The sequence below is a fragment of the Neoarius graeffei genome, chromosome 4, assembly GCF_027579695.1.
Source record: "Neoarius graeffei isolate fNeoGra1 chromosome 4, fNeoGra1.pri, whole genome shotgun sequence".
Taxonomy (NCBI): Eukaryota; Metazoa; Chordata; class Actinopteri; order Siluriformes; family Ariidae; genus Neoarius; species Neoarius graeffei.
The window spans coordinates 7,747,476-7,774,966 of NC_083572.1; the positions used below are offsets into that span (position 1 = coordinate 7,747,476).

At 42.3% G+C, this 27,491-nt stretch overlaps 1 protein-coding gene across 5 annotated transcripts in view; it reads right to left on the minus strand.

Annotated features, from left to right (window-relative positions):
• The window catches only part of als2b (alsin Rho guanine nucleotide exchange factor ALS2 b), a 52,005-nt gene that overhangs the window by 18,514 nt on the left and 6,000 nt on the right, over nt 1–27,491 (minus strand). For 4 of the 5 annotated variants that reach the window (XM_060918758.1, XM_060918757.1, XM_060918756.1 and 1 more), the window contains exons 5-16: nt 22,726–22,902; nt 22,398–22,530; nt 17,283–17,451; nt 16,849–16,945; nt 16,639–16,716; nt 13,636–13,827; nt 11,885–12,056; nt 8,721–8,910; nt 8,494–8,559; nt 5,885–6,053; nt 5,615–5,746; nt 3,884–4,012 (exon numbers count right to left, since the gene is read on the minus strand). In XM_060918758.1, the coding sequence (XP_060774741.1) occupies nt 3,884–4,012; nt 5,615–5,746; nt 5,885–6,053; nt 8,494–8,559; nt 8,721–8,910; nt 11,885–12,056; nt 13,636–13,827; nt 16,639–16,716; nt 16,849–16,945; nt 17,283–17,451; nt 22,398–22,530; nt 22,726–22,902 (1,704 nt within the window). The remainder of the gene's footprint in view (nt 1–3,883; nt 4,013–5,614; nt 5,747–5,884; nt 6,054–8,493; nt 8,560–8,720; nt 8,911–11,884; nt 12,057–13,635; nt 13,828–16,638; nt 16,717–16,848; nt 16,946–17,282; nt 17,452–22,397; nt 22,531–22,725; nt 22,903–27,491) is intronic. The other variant, XM_060918760.1, reaches the window with a different exon arrangement.

Genomic DNA, 27,491 nt, shown 5'->3' on the forward strand with positions numbered 1-27,491 from the left:
GCTAGCACCAACTCTCTGCTGGGCCAGAGGAAAGAACCGCTTACGTCAGCGGGGGGGCGGAGTTGTTAAGACCAACAACAATAACAAGACCGCGAAAGATCGCCATTTTTAAGCGACGAGAAGCCGCAGCTGTACAAACGCGAAGTCATCCATTATTATTATTATTGTTGCTGCTGCTGCTTCTTCCGCGTTGTTTTTGCTTCGATATTCGCGCCAAGGTTTATGCAAACGTAGCGACGTAACTGACGTATACAGCGACGTAACTGATGTGGCTTCCCTTAGCACCGTGAGCTATGGAAAAGCAAACTGGTTCTCAGCTGGCTCGCAAGTTGAACGAGCTGTGAACCAGCACCAGCACTGGCCCCGAACCAGCCCTGGAACTGATTTGGTGGAAAAGGGGTATGAGACAGCCGATCAGGAATCACTAGGGTCACGTCACGTCCATAGACTGGATAAAATCAAGCTCAAGGATTTCTCCGCAGCATTATTTGAACACGATCAGTTGATGGCAGAATGGAAGAAGGCGGTTCTTCTGGAGAACGCACGCACTCATGGCGATAGCGAGAGCCCATTTTTCAGTTTTCTGAAAGGATGAAAGAGTTGTTTCGTTTTCAACGTTTGCCGGAAACGAACCACATCACGGCCGGCAAAAACTCGCCGTCTGGCCTGCGGAAGCATATTGAGGTGTGTAAAAATGTTATTCCAAGAGAAAGCTTGCAATGAAGTTGTGCTTTTAGAGCTAGCGGTAAATGCTGCAGTAGCTATGCGGTCGGTCTGGTTAGTCAAATGACTTTCTCTAGATTTGCCCGCCAAGTTGCCATAGCCTTGTCCACGGTTAACATGAACACATCGCTTAGTTAACTTGGACACCGTTAGTTAGCATGTAAAAACGGAGTTACGCTAACATGAATAACGTTAAGTCCTTTCAGAAATATGTTGTAGCATAATCTTGCCAAATAAACAGGATGTCGAAATCTTTCTTTTCTAGTAGCGTTAGCTACCTAATGAGTTCAAGTTTGAAAAGATTTTGCTAGCATGTCATGTGGAGCTTCACTGACTAGCTAGCTTAACGTTAAACCACCATGATGGCACAGGCAGATTCATATGCGCATGAATACAGACACTTGCGCGCGTTCTCACACACGACCTGTGAGATGGACAGTATTGTCCACAACAAATTGTTGGAATTTTTTTGTTTTAATGTCAGGCGATGGTCTTGAATTTTGTTGTCTTGCTTAAACCAGTGCTGGGATCTGTACTCTGACTTAAGTAATGAAGTTGGGTACTCTGTCCATCTCTGTTGTATCATAAATGCTCGCGAGTGTTCGCCAGTTGCTGAGGTATAAAACACATTGGGACGTGTGCTGAAATAATAAAATCGACCTTGTGAGATTGATTACACCATGCAATCGTCGGTTATTTTCCCCATCACGGGGAAAATGCCTTGAAGTGTTTTATTGCTACTTTTATTTTTGATCAGCATATTCGCAATACATTATGATTTTCTGTATATATTGTGCAGCCCTGTGCCCCGCTCCCCAACCAAACCACAAATACACACTATACAGTGGGGCAAAAAAGTATTTAGTCAGCCACCAATTGTGCAAGTTCTCCCACTTAAAAAGATGAGAGAGGCCTGTAATTTTCATCATAGGTACACTTCAACTATGAGAGACAGAATGAGGGAAAAAAATCCAGAAAATCACATTGTCTGATTTTTAAAGAATTTATTTGCAAATTATGGTGGAAAATAAGTATTTAATCAATAACAAAAGTTCATCTCAATACTTTGTTATATACCCTTTGTTGGCAATGACAGAGGTCAAACGTTTTCTGTAAGTCTTCACGAGGTTTTCACACACTGTTGCTGGTATTTTGGCCCATTCCTCCATGCAGATCTCCTCTAGAGCAGTGATGTTTTGGGGCTGTCGCTGGGCAACACGGACTTTCAACTCCCTCCAAAGATTTTCTATGGGGTTGAGATCTGGAGACCGGCTAGGCCACTCTGGGACCTTGAAATGCTTCTTACGAAGCCACTCCTTCGTTGCCTGGGCGGTGTGTTTGGGATCATTGTCATGCTGAAAGACCCAGCCACGTTTCATCTTCAACGCCCTTGCTGATGGAAGGAGGTTTTCACTCAAAATCTCACGATACATGGCCCCATTCATTCTTTCCTTTACACGGATCAGTCGTCCTGGTCCCTTTGCAGAAAAACAGCCCCAAAGCATGATGTTTCCACCCCCGTGCTTCACAGTAGGTATGGTGTTCTTTGGATGCAACTCAGCATTCTTTCTCCTCCAAACACAACAAGTTGAGTTTTTACCAAAAAGTTCTATTTTGGTTTCATCTGACCATATGCCATTCTCCCAGTCCTCTTCTGGATCATCCAAACGCTCTCTAGCAAACTTCAGACGGGCCTGGACATGTACTGGCTTAAGCAGGGGGACACGTCTGGCACTGCAGGATTTGAGTCCCTGGCGGCGTAGTGTGTTACTGATGGTAGCCTTTGTTACTTTGGTCCCAGCTCTCTGCAGGTCATTCACTAGGTCCCCCCGTGTGGTTCTGGGATTTTTGCTCACCGTTCTTGTGATCATTTTGACTCCACGGGGTGAGATCTTGCGTGGAGCCCCAGATCGCAGGAGATTATCAGTGGTCTTGTATGTCTTCCATTTTCTAACAATTGTTCCCACAGTTGACTTCTTCACACCAAGCTGCTTACCTATTGCAGATTCAGTCTTCCCAGCCTGGTGCAGGTCTACAATTTTGTTTCTGGTGTCCTTTGACAGCTCTTTGGTCTTGGCCATAGTGGAGTTTGGAGTGTGACTGTTTGAGGTTGTGGACAGGTGTCTTTTATACTGATAACGAGTTCAAACAGGTGCCATTAATACAGGTAACGAGTGGAGGACAGAGGAGCCTCTTAAAGAAGAAGTTACAGGTCTGTGAGAGCCAGAAATCTTGCTTGTTTGTAGGTGACCAAATACTTATTTTACCGAGGAATTTACCAATTGATTAATTAAAAATCCTACAATGTGATTTCCTGGATTCTTTCCCCCCATTCTGTCTCTTGTAGTTGAAGTGTACCTGTGATGAAAATTACAGGCCTCTCTTGTCTTTTTAAGTGGGAGAACTTGCACAATTGGTGGCTGACTAAATACTTTTTTGCCCCACTGTAAAACCCAAAAAAAGAAGAAAAATCAGAGAATCAGGGGTAAAACTAATACAGGATGAGCCTGCCAAAGGGATGATTAACACTGGGACTGTGTCTGACACAACCAAAGGACAGATAAACACACTGTACTGCAGCATTCAAGGGGGACAGGCTGGGGAGAGGGCGTCTACAGGCACAGGATAGGGCTTGGATCAGGCACTTGTGTGCCAGAGGCTCCAAAAAGAGACGACACAGCATCGGTTTTTACTACATAACCATCAAACAAAGACGAATATCTGTAACTAAGAGACAAATCACAAATGTGCTTGACTATGCACACTATTCACTCGGCGTCTGAGCTGAGGTGATAGAAATGGTCAAATGAACATGCAGCAATGTGTCTAAATGGATTCCATCTTCACGGTCACTCAAAAACGCATCCCTGATTTCAGGACAAACTGTACTAGAGCGCTGAGCCCAGCCCTGAACACCTGGGGAAGAAATTCTCTATTGTTTGGTTTTAACGCTCATTCATACTTACAAGCCCCTTAGAGGCAAACATTCCCTACCGGGACAGAAATAAAACATCAGACACTCAGATCTCCATCGGGAGCATCAAAACAGATCATCAGATATGGGGAAGCAGAGGCAAAAAAAAAAAAGGCAGAGATGAGTGACGAAGAACAGAGGGGTGGGAAAAAAACCAACAACAAACAAACACAAGAACGGAGGTACCTGAGCATGAACGAGAGCATCATTGAACAGGATGAACCAGTTGACGGAGAAGCGTCCAGCATTCTGCAGGGTCAGGGCTTTGTTGCTGCTCTCACACACCAAGCGACGAGACGGTTTCCGCAGAGAATCCTGAGATAACGGTGGTTAATTATAAATATTCCTAGTTTGGAAATAATCAATCACAAATGTGACCCCTCACCGAATCCAGGGACACATGTCGGCCGAAACGAATCCGAGATAATCGCAAAAGAAGCATTTTTTTTCGAAATTTGTGATTTTTGGTTTTTTTTTTCCATCATGTGCAAGTTGAGATCTTGAAGAATGCAATCAGTATTTCAGATAATAGACTGTTTTGTTGGAAAAGCATACATTTTTTGTTGCAAATTGTCTCGTTTTTGTCAGGACTGTAGCCTGCTGGGGGGTGTGGGTAAATTACCATATGGGCCATTCACATGATGATTTAAGTCTTTTGGTTTTTTTTTTCGCGAATCAGCTGTATGATACGAGCTGAGCTCGTGGCTACTTAAGCTGCATTCAGGCATGTAATTTCACTATGGAATGAGTTACTAAACAGAGCGCAGAGGAGCTGAAACACCGCGAAGCAAACAGACACACGGTATTTACATCGGAGATAACCGTTTCTAGCAAAAAAACCCAACCAAAAGGAAGCTAGGACTACATTCCATCGGAGGCATTGGTGTGTGCAAGGCGCCGTTTCTCTTTCTGATGGGGTAAGTTTATTAATCTAATCTAATCTGTGTGGTTATTTTTGCATGTAACGGAGAGTGTTGTGGTTTGGTTAAGCCTAGGTCACAACCGGACGTACGATTTTTTGGCCGTGTGATTTTTGGCGTTTCCCAAATCGCTGCGTTTTTTTTTTTGTTCACGGAGAAAGACGCGCGTTGGCCGTAAGTTTGTCTTGCAACCTGAAAAAAACGTAAGCGCCCGTAGAGTTTGTTTGACATGACAAAGAACCTCTGCGGCCGGTCTACGGCTCGAAAATCAGCACATCACATCACACGCGCGCTCTCGTGCGTTTCACACGCGCCCTCCGTGCGTTTCTTGCGTTTTTTGCATGTAGACTGGCCGTAGGAGCACGTGCGGCCGGTTGTGACCGAGGCTTTACATGAAACTAGCGTTGTGTTAGTTGTGTCATCATCGTGCTATCTTTCTTTCTTACGGTGTGAGTAATTTTTCAACCACAAAACGTTAAAGTATACTTTAGGACTTTTGTACTTCATAATTGTGTTGGGCATACTTTGCATGGAAGGAAAATTGACGTGGTGATCTTTGTTTACATGAAAGTAGCATCGTGCTAGCTCGCAGGGGGTAGGGCTTTCCTTAATGTCATGCAAATGAGCACCATTATGTGCCCACCCTGCACCCAGAGTAGCTGAGATGGAAAACTTTGAGGGCGATTTTCTCCCTTTTCTGTTTTAAGAGGTATACACTTTCAAAAGGCCACACATTCTTCAAATATTGTCAGATCTCCACACGGAAGGCATCATTGGAAAGCTTAGAAACTGTACTTTCTGAATCTGTCAATAACTCAAAATGCCCCCGGGCGGACATGTGTCCCTGGATTCTGGATTTGGGCACAAATGTTTCATCTTATCCTGTCATGTACAGCCTCTCATTAAATGTGTTTACAGTCGGTCATTACAAGAGGAAGCAGAAGCGCATGATGTGTAATTAAACACGAACTGAAGGCGTATTTAAGTGATCGCTGACCGTCATCTTTCCAGGAAAGCTCCTCCAGAAGTGCAGCGTGTACTCCGCCTCCTTCCGCTTCCTCTTAAGATGAAGAGCCAGAGCCTCGTACTTGGAGCAGGCCTCCTGCAGCTTCTGATAGTCCGTACAGCGCTGAGAGGCATTTACGCACAACACACACACACACAATACAATTCTGTTGAATAAATATAAATTTATACACCTAGTGTACAACATGATTTTTATTACACGGTATTAAAATATTATTTAGCAGAGAGTCATGACACTTACACATACCACATCAGAGCACGATGTTAGTTTGAGCAGCAGGTGGCTGTACTCGTGGAGATGGCGGATGGGAAGGTAAAACAGATGAACCAGAACGTCGGCCAGCATCGCACCGTCTTCTGAGCACTCGGATAGTTTCTGGACCGTCTCTGCACCCTTCCCGAAAACATCCCTAAATAACAGGCATCACAATTGATCACCGATCTAAAATAAATAAAATTCGAAAAATAATATCACATCTCTGTATAAAAATTATTTCCACACTTTTCCTCTTCCAGTGTAGATTCATTCTCTTTAAAACTATATTATGACGACAGCATCTAACACAACAGAAGCTATAACAGCTTCTATACAATGGTTCCGTAGAAGCGCAATGGCATTATCATACTGTACGTTTTAACGTAAAACACACAAAATAAAAAATTACAAACCAACACTTTATAATGATACAAAAGATGTCACAAGAAACTCTAATTCAGGAACTTCTTTAAGTAGGGGCGTCAAACAGAGCTGGGGAGGAGGGGAAAAAATGCTGTAATTTGATCAATTTAGAACCAGTGTTCAAAATTAAAATCGTCAAGTGGACCGTAACTGAATTGAAAGATTGAGGGAAAAAAAAAAAAAGTCTGTTATTCCACTCGGGAGAAAAACAGAGCGAGAAACTGTAGAATACGCTGCAACACTATAAACTGCAGACAAAATTCAAGGGGGCAAATACTTATGCACGACTCTATGGTAAATTGATCGTTTTGGGTTTTTTTTGTGTGTGTAATGAAGTGCAGCCTATTCATCCGTTCATCTCTTGGTGATGTTCATTTGTGCATTCTTTCAGATAAAGGAACCGCGGAGTGTTCAGACGACTTGTTGATGGTCTTGAAACTTTTTTTTTTTTGTGGTGTGACCCATTTACCTTTGGAGTAAGTGGAAAATGGCTCATGACCTAAAATAAAATGAGCGACAACCCTCGGACTTGTCAACAGCTCCTTACATTTCTCACTTTTGTAGCTACAAAATGTCTTAACACAGGGGTTTTCAAAGTGTGGGAGAGTCAGCCCCCCCCTCAGAGAGCAAATAAACAACAGCGCCCCCCTTACAATTTTTGTTGTTGCTATACGTAATGTCCCATTCGTATTTTGGTTGTTGTACACATTTTTATTTTTTTCTTTTACACATTTTAAACATCTGTGCTTTTCTTTTTAAAACATCTTGTTTTACACATTTTAAACATCTCATAGCATCGTTAGCTAGCACCTCTTGGCAGACAACGCACTGTGGCAGTGGAGCATCTTCAGATCCAGTCCATGAAAATCCAAACTTTAAATAATCGTGGTCATACTTCCTTCTTTTTTCAGTCCCCCCAGGATTTCGCGGGCCTTTTTTGTGATCGTTGCGGGCGAAAATGTCTGATGTTGCGGGGGGGTTTTCCAAAAAATTGCGATGAAAGTTGCGGTGGTTTTTAGGTTTTTGTTGCGATTACATTGCGGGAGGAAGTGAAAGTTGCGAGAAATTGTTGCGATTTTCTCTTTTTGTGATTAAAATTGAGTGATATGTTAAATATTAAGTTATTACCGAAAAACTATTGATTAAAAAAAAAAAAAGACACTGAGAAATGGTCCTATAAACAACTTTACCAATATAAAAGATTACCAGGACTACAAAAATGCAGAAAAATAGGCTTTACTTATCCAAATGCACCTGTTGGTTCAAAAGTTAAAGTGCAGAGAACCTCACAGCACAACATGAAGTTACCTTAAAATATAATATAATATAAATGCCTCAGGTTTCATGTAAGAAAAAAAAAAACACTATTAATACTAGTACTGTGTGCAGGCAGTCTCTCCTGAAGACTAAATTAAACAATAATTATAAAATAATAAAATAAATGGCTCAGGCTTCATAGAAGAAAAAAAACAATTTGAACAGAATCTCACAGTATGATGCTGAAGCTGCCTAAACAATGGAAAATAAAATACCATTTTGGCAAAAATGTTGGCATCCATTAATTTCTTGTATTAAGTAAAAAAATAATGTAATGTAAAGTGCACACAGTCCTTCACTGTAAACATAACACACTTTCAGTAACAGAATTTAAGCCTACATAAACACTGACTCCACATGCAGTGTTGCCAGATACTGCTGACGTTTTCCAGCCCAAAATATGTTCAAAACCCGCCAAAATGCACTTGAAACCGCCCAATCCGGCAACACTGCGCGCATGCGTCACCTCAAGACGACGCCAACGATTGGTCAAATTTGCGGGAAGGTTGCGGTGATTGGATATAATTGCAACACCGCCCTGAATTCGCAGGGATTGGTTGAATTTGCGTTGACGTTGCAAATCGCAACATCGCGAAATCCTGGAGGGTCTGTTTTTTTGTTTGGCCCAGACTCTGTCTCCTCACTCACTGTAGCTTCAGGTACTAAAAATCCTGCCATTTTGTCTCTGGCAAAGGCTAGCTGAAGTTCGCTAAATGTCCGCAATAGTAACTTATTCTGGTTTATGTTTCCTCACGTTGCGCCCACCCTGAAGAACTCTGGCGCCCCCTAGGGGAGGCGCGCTCCACACTTTGAAAAGCCCTGTCTTAACATACACACACAGCACAATGACTTACTGGCAAGGCTTAACAAGAGCCTGAAAGCCACCCATGACCAGCATGTTTCCCACTGCAGCACAAAACCTAGAGAGAGAGAGAGAGAGAGAGAGAGAGAGAGAGAGAGAGAGAGAGAGAGAGAGGAAATTACAGATCTTTATGTAGATTAAGTTGTTCCAGCATTTTCTATATCATCGGCATGTTATTGTGTTATTATGACCTCAGATTGTGTGCGCGTGTGTACTTGCTCAGAATGTGTGTCCAAGAACATCTGTGTGTTGTCAAGGAGAACCAGGCTTCTGAGATCACGTGAGCGCCGCAGGAAGGAGGTCAAGGCTACAGAGTTCTGACCCGTCAACTGAGACAAGCAGCTGAATCGACCAATCAGATTCTGGAAAAGTCCGGTGCAGGAGGGTCCCAGTGCAGAGCTTAAAGAATCTACCAACATTTAAAAAAAAAAAAAAAGTCTACTGTTATTGAATGCAATAGTTTTTACCCCTTCCTTTTTTTTTTTTTTTTAATAAAACGTACTCATGCATGCATGCACGCACACACATGCGCACTAGGGTGGTCCCGAAATGTATGGGAAAACTTTTTTTTTACCAAAACATTCTGACCACCCTACCATTTTTTTACATAGGCTAAAAGAAGGCAACAAGCAAAAGTTCAGAAAATATTTAGAGGTGCCACACGAGGTTGCAAATCGGGTTAAGTCATTAACATTAGTTGGTGCGTAGACTGTTGCAGAGAAGATCTCAAACCCCCAAAACGTCACAGTTCTAGAGGGAATATGCCACTTCTATGAAAAAGAAGAGGCAGGAAGAGTGTATAGAGGTTTTCGACCTGACGTCATAGGGTCACGTGATGCTGTTTACGCCGGCATTTTGGAGGTCAAACAAAGCCATGCTTATCAGCAAACAACGCTTGTAATATCCATCTTCTTCTTCACTTATTTTTATCGTAGAATGCCTGATATGTGTTGTGCAGTTAGCTGCCACAACAGAAGAGGGGATAAACCTGGATTAACGTTCCATAGGTTCCCGGCCGATCGGCAGCGTCGCGAAAAGTGGATCGCGGCGATCAGGCAAGAGAATTGGCAGCCCGCCGAACACACGCGTTTGTGTGGCGAACATTTTGTCTCAGGTAACTTTTCCAAAAGTTTAAAGATATCGTATACGAGATAAATGACAAATTATACATGTAGCCTAGCACCTAGCCTACACGTAAGCCCTGTTAGGCGGTGTTCAGGCTACCTGGCACCTAGCCCCACTAGTCAGGCTATGATGGTTTTATCTTTATACATCCGTGGTTTTATATACGTGAGACGGGGACCGCTCGGCCTCATCAATGGGGCTACCTGGCACCGGGCTTCTTACTAGCGTTTGGGCGGCTTACGTGTAGTCTAGGTTTAACATACACGGTGCCCTCAGGCGAGGCAGAGCCATGTTGTTGGGTGGGTTGTATTTTTTAGATGTGAATATGCAATGGACAAAACTAGAATTCGATACTAGACATATTTATTATTATGCATTTTTCTATATGATTAATGTAACTCTCAACCTGGACACTATTTTTCTAACTGCAATGAATTTACTTTTATTTGGTATCACGTTGAAGTAGACTGTTATGGAATTTTTTTGCCACAAAATGTTGTTGGAAATCTTTGCATATGTTGTCATGGCAACCATTCAAACAATGCATGCTGTGAAAAGGGAAAATACATATTTTTTGACAAATCTCTGACATGTTGGGCTAGCGGGAGTCACCGTTGTTGTGACCACCAAAATGGCGCCATCTACTTGTTGACATGGCAACGGTCACATGGGTCGAAAACCTCTATGGAGCACTTGCATGTGACGTCACAGCCGATCCAGATTGTGACAGACGCCATCTTGTCGGTCAAACGCCATATTTTCGCCTTCTACTTCTACCTTTTCTTCTGGAAAACCCTACTATATACAATTCTACTACAACGGCTGCGGCTACAAGCTCTCCCTACCTGTGCACGTTTTTTATGTTTTTTGTGTGTATTTTTGCGTGTTGTTCGTCTGTACCGGACTTCAATATCCACTACAACCGTATGGACTTACTGGACATTGGTTTCCAGCAGAAAATGACCGTTTGTAGCGATTTCCATCGCATGCACAACATTCCGGACGAGATAGCGAGACCAGCGGGGTCTCTGTGGATTGTTATCGGAAGCAAAGCGAAGGAGGCAGCATCGGGAGACGAAGCAAAAGCGAGGCTGTAGAGCCGGCCTGTTGACTAAGCTCAGAAAACAGCCACTCAAATCTCCACTGCTAAGCCTCTACCTCTCCAACGCCAGATCCATGTTAAACAAAACGGACGATTTGGAATTACAGCTGGAATTACCTTATTCTATTCTCTAATCGGCTGGTCAGTGCTATACTCAATACTTAAGTGACTTACCCGTCCAATGAGGATTCTTGTTTACAAGATGCCACATCTGAGTCGCTGACAAATCCTGAATTTCTGTAAAGATAACTGTCCAGAGATTTATAGGCACGCAGTGCTTCACCACTGAACAGCGAGGGAAAGTTAATGAGGTAATTATGCACGTCCGGGTATTCCGCTGGCAGTTCAAAATCCGGTCGTGAAAACTCCGTCCGGAAAGCCATAAGGGTCACAAATCTGTAGATCGTTTATTTTAGACATATATCTAGTTATCTGTTCATTAGAAAAATGAGCCGTGTAGTCCGTCGGTTGAAATTGATCCATTCTGTACACGAGTGCAGCAGTATTCAGCGGTGTTTTTTACCGACAAGATGGCGGCTGTGTACTTTCCGGTCACGTGACTGCAAGATCTCTATAGACTGATAGAAGGTTAACTTTCATGCACTAAGGGGTTCTTAAACAATGAGCACTGATCGTAATATGCTGATGAAGTTGTGAATGTTTTTCAGATGGCTAGCAACAGTAATACAAGTAGTACCGGTGGTGCAGAGCACAAAACCAGAAAGGACAATTATGTTTGGTTAACTGGTCCCACTTCCAAGGAACTGTCTGGGAGAAAGCTTCCTTCTGCTCGGGAAGTCCTTAGTGTGTTCTTTTATCTCCACAAGATACCATAATACCGAAGGGTTTAGAAAATCACAGACAAGCAATAGCTATTGTTACTTTGAACACAGGAAGTTATATTACTGTATTGTTTGTATTAATACGAAACAGTTAATAAGCCACATTATTTTATATTGTGTCTTGAGTGAAAACTTTAATGGCTTTGTGGCACCTCTAAACATTGTTCAACCTTAACCAAATTTCGCACAATAACTTTTTAGGCAATGTAAAAAAAAAAAAGGTAAGGTGGTCGTAACAAAATCCTAAAAAAAAAAAATTGGGGGACCACCCTAATGTGCGCGCACACACACACACACACACACACTATATATACCCAGCTTAAGCAGTGGCTGCAGAAGCCGGTTCCTGATGTTGGTCAGTTTGCAGTAGTGCTTTCTCTCGGCTGCTGCCAGCTCGTGCAGGCTGGCGATTAAACCCATCATGTTCCAGTCGGCCGTCGCTGCACACACCTGTCCACCCGCACTCACACTGCTCACATAGCCCAGCTACATCACACACACACACAACAGCAAAAAGGTCAGTAATGGCACCCAGTAAAGATGAAATGATTATTTGAATGTGTATATTTTTACATTTAGTGCTGAGCAACGTGGCAAAACTCTCATATTATGCTACTGGGATACATTTTGTCACTTGGTCACAAAGTACTGACAAAACAGTAGTGCCATATAGACCCCTTCGCAGTAAACGTCATTCATACGTAAGCGGAAATTGCGCGCGCAGCCTGGACCCAAAAAAGACTCCGAAATGCCTAGTTGTTGTGTTGTCGGGTGTCAGAATCGTAGCAGTGATGGGGTTAAAATGTTCAGAATTCCAGCAGGATCTCACCCATTCCAAAAAAAATCGCCGACGTCTATGGCTACAAGCCATCAAACGTGTAGACTGGGATGAAAGCACCATCAAAAATGCGCGGGTTTGCAGCGCCCACTTCATCACAGGTAAGATCAGGCTATTTATTAAATCTTTCTTTATTCTTTCTAGTCTTCGTTTATTGATGTAGCAAAATACTTTGGTAACGTTTGTCTGATTAGCTGGGTCATAGTTACACAATGTAATGAATATTGTTAGCATGTTAACTTAGCTTTGCATGCAGTTTTGTTCGTAGGAGAGCTCTCGCTTGACTCAAGCAGTCCAGATTTTGTGCCGTCATTATTTGCGTATGCCGAAAATCACAATTTTAAAGCAAGGATGGAAAGGTAAAATTGTGTGCCCTCACTCTAAATGCCAACTTACGCTGACTGCTCTAACCTAGCTCCCGCCCCGTTCAGTTTCATTTCTGCTCTCTGCCTCTCGCTTTTTACGCAGCTCTGATTTCTCTTAGCTGCACTCTTTACACTATCATTCCTTTCATGCCATTACCTCCTGCAAATTGCTGTTTAGTGTTGGGATTTGCTGTTGTAGCTAAAGCCACATTGCCATCACATCACTGGCATAATTTTATTAAAACAAAATGAATATGAATGTCCCATTGTTAATCAAGTTGTACATGCCTGCACATAACATAATCATATGCGTCTAAAGACTTGTAGGCACAAAGTTTTTCGTGGGTGTACACTGAAGTCTTGTCAATAAGGTACGAGTATATATCTGGCCGTTGTATACCAGGGAACTTACTAACATCGTCCGTCCACTCTTTAATTAAATGCGGATCCGGTAGGCGATGTCCACTTGTTAGAGTTAACTTATTTATGTAGCATTCTCGATCTTGTAACGACAATTGTTTGGCATAATCTGACAGCTCATAATGCTGGTCTACTGGATGGGCAGCGCCATTGTTTCTGAGTCCAGGCTGCGCGCGCATCCTGGCAACGGTCAGTTTGTTTACAAACATGCGAAGGGGTCTATTAAAGAGGGATTGGATCTATAACCTGTACCTGTGCTGAATTTTTCCATAACAGCGGTACATTAGGGTATTATATTATAACCTCAAATTCTCTGTGTGTGTGAGAGAGACATATCAATAATATCACAACATTATGATACTGATATTGCAACAAACACTAGAGCTGGGCGATACGACACAGTCACGATGCTGAAAAATCCTGGAAGTATAGTGTCACTAACGTTCATGCAGAAGGGCAGTAGTACGGGTTGCTGCGTGTAATCTCCGCTCTCTTCCTGCACCGTCTCGCCGGATCCCTCCTTAACCTGCCGACCACTGTAGTAGAGGATTGGCTGAAGGCAGTCTCCGTCAGCCAATAGGAGCGTGTGATGCTGTCCTGCCGCCACATCCCACGTACGAATCCCTTCCGACAGCTACAGACCCACAGAGAGGACAGACAGAGTAAGAAAGCATGGAGGATGTGTGTACACGTGTATTAAAGCACCATGGAATACAGTAACGTGTCTGTAAAAGCTCATATCCTACCAATCACGTTACACACAATCACCACGACTTACGAGTCGGAAAGCTGGACAATGAAGTCGGTAGGCATTTAGGTCAAACAGAAAAACAAAATCTACAGTATCAAGAAAAGAGGACAAATGGGTTTGTAGTCGATTAGGGGTTTGAAGTTTTCCCAGAATGATAACCGAGTCTGAAAAGGGCACCGGCTCATGGTATGAAGTGACGAGTTAAAAAACACGACCTGGGTGTGGAAAATGTAATGCAAGATCAAATTGTTGTCCTGTTTTTTGGAGAATGAACAGGAGTTGCGGCTGGACACAAAAGGAATAAAGTGAAGGAAGGAAAACAAGATCAGCTGCTCACTTACGTATCCCCCCCCCACCGTTCTCGCTGATATCAGAATGCAAGTGATCGAAGGAATAGGACACTTATTATGAATGTTGACTTCAACAAATAATTAACCTAACTAAGTAAAGAGCAGTGTTCTCGCCAGGGATTTCAAATAGCATCCTGGGAAACGGTCATTTTGCTTCTTGAAAAAGCGTCAAAATCCACCCTACATGTTTCGTACAACCCCGATTCCAAAAAAGTTGGGACAAAGTACAAATTGTAAATAAAAACGGAATGCAATGATGTGGAAGTTTCAAAATTCCATATTTTATTCAGAATAGAACATAGATGACATATCAAATGTTTAAACTGAGAAAATGTATCATTTAAAGACAGAAATTAGGTGATTTTAAATTTCATGACAACACCACATCTCAAAAAAGTTGGGACAAGGCCATGTTTACCACTGTGAGACATCCCCTTTTCTCTTTACAACAGTCTGTAAACGTCTGGGGACTGAGGAGACAAGTTGCTCAAGTTTAGGGATAGGAATGTTAACCCATTCTTGTCTAATGTAGGATTCTAGTTGCTCAACTGTCTTGGGTCTTTTTTGTTGTATCTTCCGTTTTATGATGCGCCAAATATTTTCTATGGGTGAAAGATCTGGACTGCAGCCTGGTCAGTTCAGTACCCGGACCCTTCTTCTACGCAGCCGTGATGCTGTAATTGATGCAGTATGTGGTTTGGCATTGTCATGTTGGAAAATGCAAGGTCTTCCCTGAAAGAGACGTCGTCTGGATGGGAGCATATGTTGCTCTAGAACCTGGATATACCTTTCAGCATTGATGGTGTCTTTCCAGATGTGTAAGCTGCCCATGCCACACGCACTAATGCAACCCCATACCATCAGAGATGCAGGCTTCTGAACTGAGCGCCGATAACAACTCGGGTCGTCCTTCTCCTCTTTAGTCCGAATGACACGGCGTCCCTGATTTCCATAAAGAACTTCAAATTTTGATTCGTCTGACCACAGAACAGTTTTCCACTTTGCCACAGTCCATTTTAAATGAGCCTTGGCCCAGAGAAGACGTCTGCGCTTCTGGATCGTGTTTAGATACGGCTTCTTCTTTGAACTATAGCGTTTTAGCTGGCAACAGCGGATGGCACGGTGAATTGTGTTCACAGATAATGTTCTCTGGAAATATTCCTGAGCCCATTTTGTGATTTCCAATACAGAAGCATGCCTGTATGTGATGCAGTGCCGTCTAAGGGCCCGAAGATCACGGGCACCCAGTATGGTTTTCCGGCCTTGACCCTTACGCACAGAGATTCTTCCAGATTCTCTGAATCTTTTGATGATATTATGCACTGTAGATGATGATATGTTCAAACTCTTTGCAATTTTACACTGTCGAACTCCTTTCTGATATTGCTCCACTATTTGTCGGCGCAGAATTAGGGGGATTGGTGATCCTCTTCCCATCTTTACTTCTGAGAGCCGCTGCCACTCCAAGATGCTCTTTTTATACCCAGTCATGTTAATGACCTATTGCCAATTGACCTAATGAGTTGCAATTTGGTCCCTTTAACTTTTCCAGCCTTTTATTGCCCCTGTCCCAACTTTTTTTGAGATGTGTTGCTGTCATGAAATTTCAAATGAGCCAATATTTGGCATGAAATTTCAAAATGTCTCACTTTCGACATGTGATATGTTGTCTATGTTCTACTGTGAATACAATATCAGTTTTTGAGATTTGTAAATTATTGCATTCCGTTTTTATTTACAATTTGTCCCAACTTTTTTGGAATCGGGGTTGTAAATACATTCAGTCGGTAAACAGGAAGTCGTGAAAACGGTACATACGGTATCGAACCCCAAGCTGAAGCTCGGTACCAAATATCAAGCAGTTGTGATTAGTAGTTGCTGAGAAAAAAAAAAGCGTGAGAAAATTTTGTAAGTCCATCCTATACATGTTTCGTAAATACAGTCAGTCGGTAAACAGGAAGTTGATGTACGACAGACCTGAAAATAGTACACATGGTATAGAAGCCCAAGCTGAAGTTTGGTAACAAGTAGCTATGATTTGTGGTTGCTGAGAAAATGGGTGTTTCGGACAGAAGGAGATACGGACGGATGGACAGACGTAAACCAGTATTTTACCCCCCTCTTCCTTCGGAGCAGGACTATAACGAAATCTGGGAATCACAATATTGAAAAAGTCGATATGAAAATTACCTGTTTGTTTTTCAGGACTGTGTGATGTTCCTGATGTTAATACTTTTTTTTTTTAATTTAAATTATTTTTCTGAGCAGTGGATAATGCATTAAACCCGGAAAAGACGTCTTGTCACGTGTGTGTGTGTGTGTGTGTGTGTATATATACACACACCTTGGCTAGATGAGGGACTGTACTGGGGGATTCCATGTGCCCCAGTTGACCAAAGCTGTTACTGCCCCAGGAGTACACCTGCCACACAACACACATTTAACATTTCACCAATACACATGTACACAATCACACTTCTGATCATCCTACCATACACTCATGTACTCATCTCTTCTGCTATCAACACACACACACACACACACACACACACACCTGTGACTGGGCAGTCAGGGCGAGTGAGTGGAGCGCACCTGCAGCCACTCTCACTACCTCTTTACCACTCAGACCTTTAATACAAAACGGCTGCAGTCTGCACAGAGAAAGAGAAAGAGATGATCCCTTGAACAGAACAACGTGCTTTTATAAAACGTATAAACATTCCTGACAAGTTGAAAAACTGGTCGAATATTCAAAGGCTTGAATTATTAATACGTGTCGTGAAGAACAGAAAATGTCACCGGGAGTCACGGTGTGCGAGTACGGAGTGCGTTTAGACATGCTGGACCACAAAACTAGCAATTATAAGACTAATAAGGATAAGGAACATTTATATTTCCGGAATGTTGCGTGTTTTAATTAAAACTTGTAAACAGAATCTTCCACTATTCAATCATGACATTTATATTATATTATTGCGGGTAACCGACCTGGGCAGGACGTCTCCGTGTCCGAGCTGCCCCTCTTGACCCCGCCCCCAGCTCCACACCTCTGTCTGCAGAGAGGGCAAGCGGGTGTCTGATTCAGCCACGCCAGCCGGGGTGAGCGCAATGGCGCGGTCACGTGGGCGACTCGCCCTCCGTAAGAGACGTGGGGACACTGAGAGACAGACAGAGAGACACATATTTTATAATAAGGACGTAATAATTAATTAGACATCACTGTTACCAGTAATTATTGAAGACGTTGATTATTTTCCTCTAACAGCCCGTCCTGAAGTGTTTTATTCTTGTTCCACCAGAGCAATTTACAGAGCAACATTTTTAATAATTAAACATCATACTTTTATATACATTCACGAATCAAAGTTAGTTTAAAAGTGACAAAAAAAAGTTTATGTAGAGCCCCTCCCCTACATGTTGTTACTATAGAAATTATACTGTATGAATATTAAATGTTTTTTTTTTGCCTTAGTCATACAGTGCTCAGCGTAAATAAGTACACCCCCTTTGAAAAGTAACATTTTAAACAATATCTCAATAAACACAAACAAGTTCCAAAATGTTGACAAGACAAAGTTTAATATAACATCTGTTTAACTTATAACGTGAAAGTAAGGCCTCCATGATTTTTAATGACGGCACCAAGTCTTCTAGGCATGGAATGAACAAGTTGGCGACATTTTGCAACATCAATCTTTTTCCATTCTTCAACAACGACCTCTTTTAGTGACTGGATGCTGGATGGAGAGTGATGCTCAACTGGTCTCTTCAGAATTCTCCAAAGAAAATAATTTCTTTACACCACAAAGGTAAAGGCTACAAGAAGATCAGCAAAGCTTTACTTATCAGTCAGAATACTGTAGCAAAAGTGGTACAAACATTTAAGAAAGATGGAACTGCAGCCATCTCACAGAGACGTCCAGGTCATCCACGGAAGTTAACACCTCGACAGGAGCGTCTTCTGATGAGAAGGGTTGAAGAAAATCGGCATGCGAGTTCAGTGCAGTTATCTAAAGAAGTAGAAAGCCAAACTGGGGTGACTATTTCCCGTGACACAATACGGCATACACTGCAGAGGAATGGCATGCATGGATGCCGTCCATGAAAGAAGCCTCTCCTAAAGCCCAGGCACAAAAAAGCCCACCTAGAGTTTGCCAGGGCCCATGCTAACAAAGATGAAGACTACTGGGACTCTATACTCTGGAGTGATGAGACCAAGATAAATGTTTTTGGAACTGATGGCTTCAAAACTGTATGGCGTCGCAAAGGTGAGGAATGCAAAGAAAACTGCCTGGTGCCTACAGTGAAACATGGTGGTGGCAGTGTCCTTATGTGGGGCTGCATGAGTGCTGCTGGTGTCGGGGAGCTGCATTTCATTGACGGCATCATGAATTCACAGACGTATTGCTCTATATTGAAAGAGAAGATGCTACCATCACTCCGTGCCCTTGGTCGTCGTGCACTTTTCCAACATGACTAAACACACATCTAAGGCCACTGTTGGGTTTCTGAAGAAGAACAGGGTGAAAGTGATTCAGTGGCCAAGTACGTCTCCTGATCTGAAACCAATCGAACACCTATGGGGAATTCTGAAGAGACAAGTTGAGCATCGCTCTCCATCCAGTATCCAGTCACTAAAAGAGGTCGTTGTTGAAGAATGGAAAAAGATTGATGTTGCAAAATGTCGCCAACTTGTTCATTCCATGCCTAGAAGACTTGGTGCTGTCATTAAAAATCACGGAGGCCATACAAAGTACTAGATGTAGTAGTTTTTGTTGTGGGGTGTACTCATTTTTGCACCACCCTAATTTGAGTAAAACTGAAAAAATGTGTAATCTAAGTTATATTATTAACCTTACTTTCACGTTATAAGTTAAACAGACGTTATATTAAACTTTGTCTTGTCAACATTTTGGAAATTGTTTGTGTTCATTGAGATATTGTTTAAAATGTTACTTTTCAAAGGGGGTGTACTTATTTACGCTGAGCACTGGAACTACTTTCAGTGACACCGTGATACAAAATTAACCAACACTTTCTGACCAATCAGAATTGAGAATTCAACAGCGCTGTAGTATCAACGGCTATAAAAAAAAAAAATAATAATAATCTGCATATTCAGTCCAGCTTATAAAGTAATAAATAAAAAAGGCTAGCGAACTGTTTTTGTGATCGGTCACGGCTAGGATGTCCTGACACTCCGATAACACGTCCAGGATTTGACAATTCAATCCAGGGAAGTGTTTAATATATAAAAAAAATATGAATATGCTGCATCAATGCCATGGTTTATCAAATAACTAATCTGAAATGTCCAAGATGGTCAGAAACTTCACAGATCACGCTAAAAACTGCTCGATTCATCATTTGCATATTGTTAGGTTATCCCTAAAGCCAATAACAATGAATAAAATATGATTTACAGCTTTATTATTTAATCCTGTTGCCAAATCGTGGATTTAACACACTCCGTCAGCCCTGTTTCTCAGTTCAGCTTCACAGTACGAGTAAACCCAAAAGAGGGGGGGAAAAAAAAAACGGCTCAGCGTGTTCACATGAATAATTCACCAACACAGCCGAGAAACAAATGGCATCTACAGCACACACACACACACACACACACACAGACACACAGACAAACACACACTGCTGTCACATTGTGCTTTGTTCCACCCCTGCAGAGGTCCATCTGTTGTTTGGAAGGAAGGTAAGAACACGAGAGGAGAGAAAGTGAAGGCGAAAAGACAGCAAGGTGACGAAGTGCAACTGATCGCATTGCAAATAACTCTGAACAGATTCACAAGTATGACCATTCGTTCTTTAATAAAAGGAAAAACCGTCACTGTTGACAATCTGCTGTGGTATAAAAGGAATAAAACACCTCAGGATCAAGGATGGAGTGGTGATAGTAACTCTGCTTCGTCACCCCCCCCCAATCACTGATTATTTTCCTATAGAGATCTTGCAGTCACGTGACCGGAAAGTACACAGCCGCCATCTTGTCGGTCAAAAACACCGCTGAATACTGCTGCACTCGTGTACAGAATGGATCAATTTCAACCGACGGACTACACGGCTCATTTTTCTAATGAACAGATAACTAGATATATGTCTAAAATAAACGATCTACAGATTTGTGACCCTTATGGCTTACCGGACGGAGTTTTCACGACCGGATTTTGAACTGCCAGCGGAATACCCGGACGTGTATAATTACCTCATTAACTTTCCCTCGCTGTTCAGTGGTGAAGCACTGCGTGCTTATAAATCTCTGGACAGTTATCTTTACAGAAATTCAGGATTTGTCAGCGACTCAGATGTGGCATCTTGTAAACAAGAATCCTCATTGGACGGGTAAGTCACTTAAGTATTGAGTATAGCACTGACCAGCCGATTATAGAATAGAATAAGGTAATTCCAGCTGTAATTCCAAATCGTCCGTCTTGTTTACCATGGATCTGGCGTTGGAGAGGTAGAGGCTTAGCAGTGGAGGTTTGAGTGGCTGTTTTCTGAGCTTAGTCAAAAGGCCGGCTCTGCAGCCTCGCTTTTGCTTCCGCTCCCGGCGCCGCCTCCTTCGCTTTGCTTCCGATAACAATCCACAGAGACCCCGCTGGTCTCGCTATCTTGTCCGGAATGTTTTTTTTTTTTTCTCGTCCGGAATGTTGTGCATGCGATGGAAATCGCTACAAACCGTCATTTTCTGCTGGAAACCAATGTCCAGTAAGTCCATACGGTTGTAGTGGATATTGAAGTCCGGTACAGACGAACAACACGCAAAAATACACACAAAAAACATAAAAAACGTGCACAGGTAGGGAGAGCTTGTAGCCGCAGCCGTTGTAGTAGAATTGTATATAGTAGGGTTTTCCAGAAGAAAAGGTAGAAGTAAAAGCAGAAGTAGAACCAGAAGTAGAAGGCGGAATATGGCGTTTGACCGACAAGATGGCGTCTGTCACAATCTGGATCAGCTGTGACGTCACATGCAAGTGCTCCATTACAGCACACCACGTCGTGTTTTTATTCTTTTGTTTGTTTTTCTTTAATACGTCTCTTATGGAAAAGAAAAAAAAGAAAAAGCAGTGCCATTCCTGGAATTTTGTGACATGATTTTTATTCTTTCTATGATTTTTTTATGTTTTTTAGTTGTGTCTTGCACTTGCACTTCTGTCTTTTATTTTTACAAACACAGCCACAGTGAAAATGAACACTCCTAAGACTTTCAGGCAAATACAGTCCAGAATTATTAGCACCCAGTAAGAAAAGGGGGCAAAAAACGTTGTTGTACGAGAGAGAGAGAGAGAGAGAGAGAGAGAGAGAGAGAGAGACTCAGAAACATTACACCCAACTGATTGAAAACTAAAAATGGCCTTTTTTAAAAAACAGAAAAAAAAAATTGTGACAAAATTACTGATCTCGCTAAATAATAGTTGAAAAGGGTTAAAAGCAGGGCTATAAAACATCAACACTGCGATAAATTATGTCACGATACACTTTTCTCAGGTGTCATCAGTATAATATATCTTTCATAACTTGTTTTTTTTTAATTATTACTACAAACAAAATGGAAACGAACAAAACAGCTCATTTGATGTCTAATTTTTGAAATAAAATTGTCGTTCGTTTGCACGTTTTAATCCAGTACTTCATTTCCAGTTTATTGAGCCAAATTATATATATTGTGACCACACCTCGTGTGCAACCAAAAGTGCCGACGCTGTTAGTATTGCAGATACAAAGACAAATAAATAATAAACTCGGATCATGCTGGGAATCTGACTCGTTAGCGTCCTGGACCATAATTAGTTGACACCAAACGTCAGTCACCAATTAGGCTACTGTTCGGGTAAAACTACACAGTGCTCCGGGGTTTACGAAGGGTGCCAATAATTCCAAACACGCACACAAAGACACTAGTAATCAATCACGCAGTGCTTCACAAAGCTATTCATTCCTTAAAGTCACAGCTGTACAGACATGCAGAGGTGCATACACACACTTATATGAAGCCAGTCAAGGTAACGAATCAAGCGCGCACGTGCACACACACACAGGTGCATGCAAACTTACGCATGTGGTGGCATAAGATATGGAGAGCGCATGTACCCTGTGAGAGTAAGCCGGGGAGCGAGAGGCGGCGACTCAACCCCTCCGCCTCCTCCTCGCGGATGTCCCCCAGACTCGAGCTTTTCTTTCCTTGTTTGTGCTCTTCCTGACGCACCCTCTCCTCACCTGGACCCTGAACACACACACATACATGGCGCTCAAGAGAGTCCTAAATAAACCATGTCTGCCATAATTGGATTATACAGTATTTAAAAAAAAGATTACAGAGAACGAGTGCATTAATATAAACTTGTGATTTGAAGAATGAATCAAGACCATTTACCCAATCAGAATTGGTCAAACACAACGTATAAATTCTTACGCTCACCCAGTAGCTGATCACCTTCCTCAGAGAGAGTGCCTCGTACGTGGATGCGACTCTCTCCCCTACAGCCGACGCATACGAGACAACCAGGTTGTTCAGCGCAGAGCCCATTGGTGTGACCGACTGTGCCACGGGGGTCGAAGGTTCCAAGGTGAAAACAACAGTGGGCTCAGTGACCGGCTGTGAAAGAAGACGGAGAACTTTTAATCATACTATCTACACACACACACACTAGTGCATCTCAAAAAATTAGAATACCATGAAAAAGTTCCTTTTTTCATAATTTAATTCAAAAAGGTAAACTTTCATATAGTCAATATTCATTACATGTAAAGTGAAATATTTGAAGCCTTTTTTGTTTTAATTTTGATGATTATGGCTTATAGCTCATGAAAATCAGAAATCCAGTATCTCAAATTATTAGAATATTCCCTAAGATCAATCAAAAAAAGGATTTACAATACAGAAATGTCCAACTTCTGAAAAGTATATTCATTTATACACTCAGTACTTGGTTGGGGCTCCTTTACCATGAATTACTGTATCAATGCGGTGTGGCATGGAGGTGATCAGTCTGTGGCACTGCTGAGGTGTTATTGAAGCCCAGGTTGCTTTGATAGTGGCCTTCAGCGTATCTGTATTTTTGGGTCGGGTGTTTCTCATCTTCCTCTTGACAATACCCCATAGATTCTCTATGGGGTTCAGGTCAGGCAAGTTGGCTGGCCAATCAAACACAGTAATATCATGGTCAGCAAACCATTTGGTAGTAGTTTTGGCACTGTGGGTAGGTGCTAAGTCCTGCTGGAAAAGGAAATCAGCATCTCCAAAAAGCTCGTCAGCAGATGGAAGCATGAAGTGCTGTAAAATCTTCTGGTAGATGGCTGTGTTGACTTTGGACTCGATAAAATACAGTAGACCAACACCAGCAGATGACATGGCACCCCAAATCATCACAGACTGTGGAAACTTCACACTGGGCTTCAAACACCTCGGATTCTGTGCCTCTCCACTCTTCCTCCAGAACCGTGATTTCCAAATTAAATGCAAAATGTACTTTCATCTGAAAAGAGGACTTTGGACCACTGAGCAACAGTCCATTTCTTTCTCTCCTTAGCCCAGATAAGACACTTCTGACGTTGTCTCTGGCTCAGGAGTAGCTTGATATTAGGAATGTGAAAGTTGTATCCCCTTTCTTGAAGATGTCTGTTCGTGATGGGTCTTGATACACTGACACCAGCCTCAGTCCACTCCTTGTGAAGCTCTCCCAAGTTCTTGAATCAACTTTTCTTGACAACCCTCTCAAGACTGCGGCCATCCCTGTTGCTTGCGCACCTTTTCCAGCCACCCTTTTCAGCAATGACCTTTTATGGCTTACCCTCCTTGTGGAGGGCATCAGTGATCATCTTCTGGACAACAGTCAAGTCAGCAGTCTTCCCCATGATTGTGGTTGTGTGTACTGAACTAGACCGAGAGATACACTGTGTTCATACTGTTTCACTCAAACTCGAAATGAAATATTCTCATATTTTGAGATGGGTTTTTTATGTTTTTGTACTATATGCCATACTGATTAAAATTAAAATAGAAAAATGCTTGAAACATTTTAGTTTGTGTGTAATGAGTCTATAATATATAACATTTTCACTTTCTTAAACAACTGATGGAAAACATTGAACTTTTTCACAATATTCTAATTTTTTGAGATGCACTAGTATATATCATGGTTTTCCTCAAAGCGTTTTAGCGTATCGGGCCCGATCCGCTTGCTCTGCCTGCCGATACGCTTAGTAGCTCTAGTTAAAATCCGATACGCTTAGATTTATACCAATACGTTAAATTTCCTACCCACAAGTAACTAGATACACAGGATCGCAAATAACAGATCCATTTACATATTGATTGATAATTGTGTTAAACGAGCAGTCTTTTTTTTCAACGTTTGTGTTGATTCTATCAAAGTAATATGTCCGCGTGGTATGATGTAAAACTAATCGGTTGGCTGTGTCAAGATCACGTGTTCAAACCGTCCAATAAAAATATCGAAAGAAAACGTCAGACATCTCGGAATTTTCCGATTCATTATAAGCGAGCCCATTGGCTGCCGATGTTGTCCCCGACCAGACGGACAAAGCCGACTGATTTTAATCACAAAAGTTTGACCTAGTCTATTATCGTTATGGTTTCGATCAAAGATTGGTTGACTAAACGTTAACAAACCCACGTGAGCGATGGCGCACAAAACCAGACAACTGTCACGACAACGAAAACGTCGTCAAGTTTGATCACAGCGACTGGCTCAAAAAGCACGCGTTGGACAATTTGATCCACATCAGCATGGATGACAGTGAGACGGACTATGAGAGCATTGCCCAACACTGGGCCAAGCAAAAGCCGAGGAGAATTAATCTGCTTTAAAGCCGTCGAAAACTTAATTCATTAGTTTGGGTTTGCAGAAAGATTATGTACTTCTAAACACTCTCACAAAGTGAAGTTGTCCAAATGTAGCATAATTTCAAATAATAATCTATCATCTCATTATCTCTAGCCGCTTTATCCTGTTCTACAGGGTCGCAGGCAAGCTGGAGCCTATCCCAGCTGACTATGGGCGAAAGGCGGGGTACACCCTGGACAAGTCGCCAGGTCATCACAGGGCTGATACATAGACACAGACAACCATTCACACTCACATTCACACCTACGCTCAATTTAGAGTCACCAGTTAACCTAACCTGCATGTCTTTGGACTGTGGGGGAAACCGGAGCACCCGGAGGAAACCCACGCGGACACGGGGAGAACATGCAAACTCCGCACAGAAAGGCCCTCGCCGGCCACGGGGCTCGAACCCGGACCTTCTTGCTGTGAGGCGACAGCGCTAACCACTACACCACCGTGCCGCCCATAATCTATCATATACCTCAGTAATCTATAACAAAACAGTTTAACTTGCATGTTGAACTTTAAGGTGAAATTTCAAATGTGTATACGTTAATACTATTTAGGTCAGAAATCATTGAAACTCTGGTAAAATCTATCCTATAATCATGGATCTAAAACCTCAGAGACCCTGAAAATGCACCTGAGAGCATCTATTTTCAAAAAATTTTCAGAGGGGGCCATGCCCTCGGACCCCCCAGTTTCACTTCACACCGTTGGCGCTCAATTGTCTGTAAAAGGTCCCATTTTGGCAGCACAATCATGGTAAAGCACCCCCAGTGAATGGCAAGGGGAACCACAGAGAACGAGCGGCTAATGAGTGAGTGGTTCAGAACAATGAATTTTTAGAGTCTGATTCAGTGAGTGAAAGAAAGAGAAGTGCCAGGAAAGCTGACAGTGGCCTTGTACCACTAACAACTGTTGACGATGGAAACAACCTGGTGCCTTTTTTTGGTCTGTTATTTTTGTTAAATGCACTCCAGTAAAAAGAAATTCTCTCCTAAGCCTCAACATTAAGGACTGCCAGATTGCCCGGGGCAAGTGAAACATGCATTCGGGCAAGTGGGATAGGATATGTCCCCAACATGCCCGACCAGGCAAGATAGAATGAGCATATATAACTAACTCACACCACAAAAATTCAGCTTTTTGATCTTTTATTTCAGTTCCTAAAAGTGTCCCTCGCTACAAATCTACCATTACGTCTTGGCTGTTTTCATACACTACGTTCAGACTGCAACCTGAAACGACCCATATCCGATTTGTTGTGAAATCCGATTTTTTTGTTAGGCCGTTCACATTACCAATTATATGAGACTTGTATGCGATCTCCAATATGAACAGAAAACGACCCAAAAGTGTCCCGCATGCGCAAATTGACACATAATAAGCACATCTACGTAATACGTAAACAAAAAAAAAAAGCGCACTCTTCAAGTTTGCAAGTAAAGCATGGAGATGAGGCGAGACCTGGCGATTTGGTTTTTGTGGCGGCGGCGGAACTCTCACAATAATCTGATTAATGTGAGCAGCAGAGTAATGAGACCGAAGGTGTCAAATTACCGGAAATTTCCAGAACAATCTTATAATCTTGTAATACAGGATGGTTTAAGTTATAAATCAGTTATAGAAACTGTTTTATTTAATCAGGCTAACAGATCAACATCCAGGTCCCTACCAAATCCACCATTAGCTTGATCAATTCTATAAAAGTCTATTTAAATTCTGAAAACTGTACAAATGTTGTTGTTTTCCACCAAAGAGGCGGGATTAGCCAACGCAGAATAGTGACGTTTGTCTCTTGTTGATGTGTAGGCCGCATGAATGCGACCTGTCCGGTCAGACTGCAGTCGCATGTGAAAATAACGGATATGCATCGGAATTAGGACCACATATCCAAGCGGCCTGGGTCGCATGTGAAAAAATCGGATCTGTGTTGTTCAGATTGTCAATAACAAATCGGATACAGGTCGCATATGGGCAAAAAAAATCGGATATGGGTCGTTTTAGGGTGCAGTCTGAACGGAGTCTTAGTCTCGGTTTCATTTACTGCTCTGCAAGTTATTTTATATCCCCCCGCTGTTGTAGTACGGTACGCGTACTGTTTATCGACCCCTTGTGCATGACGTCAAGCATCACGTGATAATTACAGCTGGGGTCAGACAGACACCGCCTTTCATGCAAGCAAGGCTTAATCTGTCTTCAATATGGTTCATTTTGCGCCTTTTTGTTCGTTCAAACAGAGAAATAGATAAAAGGCATCACCGTCTCCCCACTATGAAGAAAAATGCTAACAAATAGAAGCAAATGCTTCATGAACAACAAGGAAATGAGC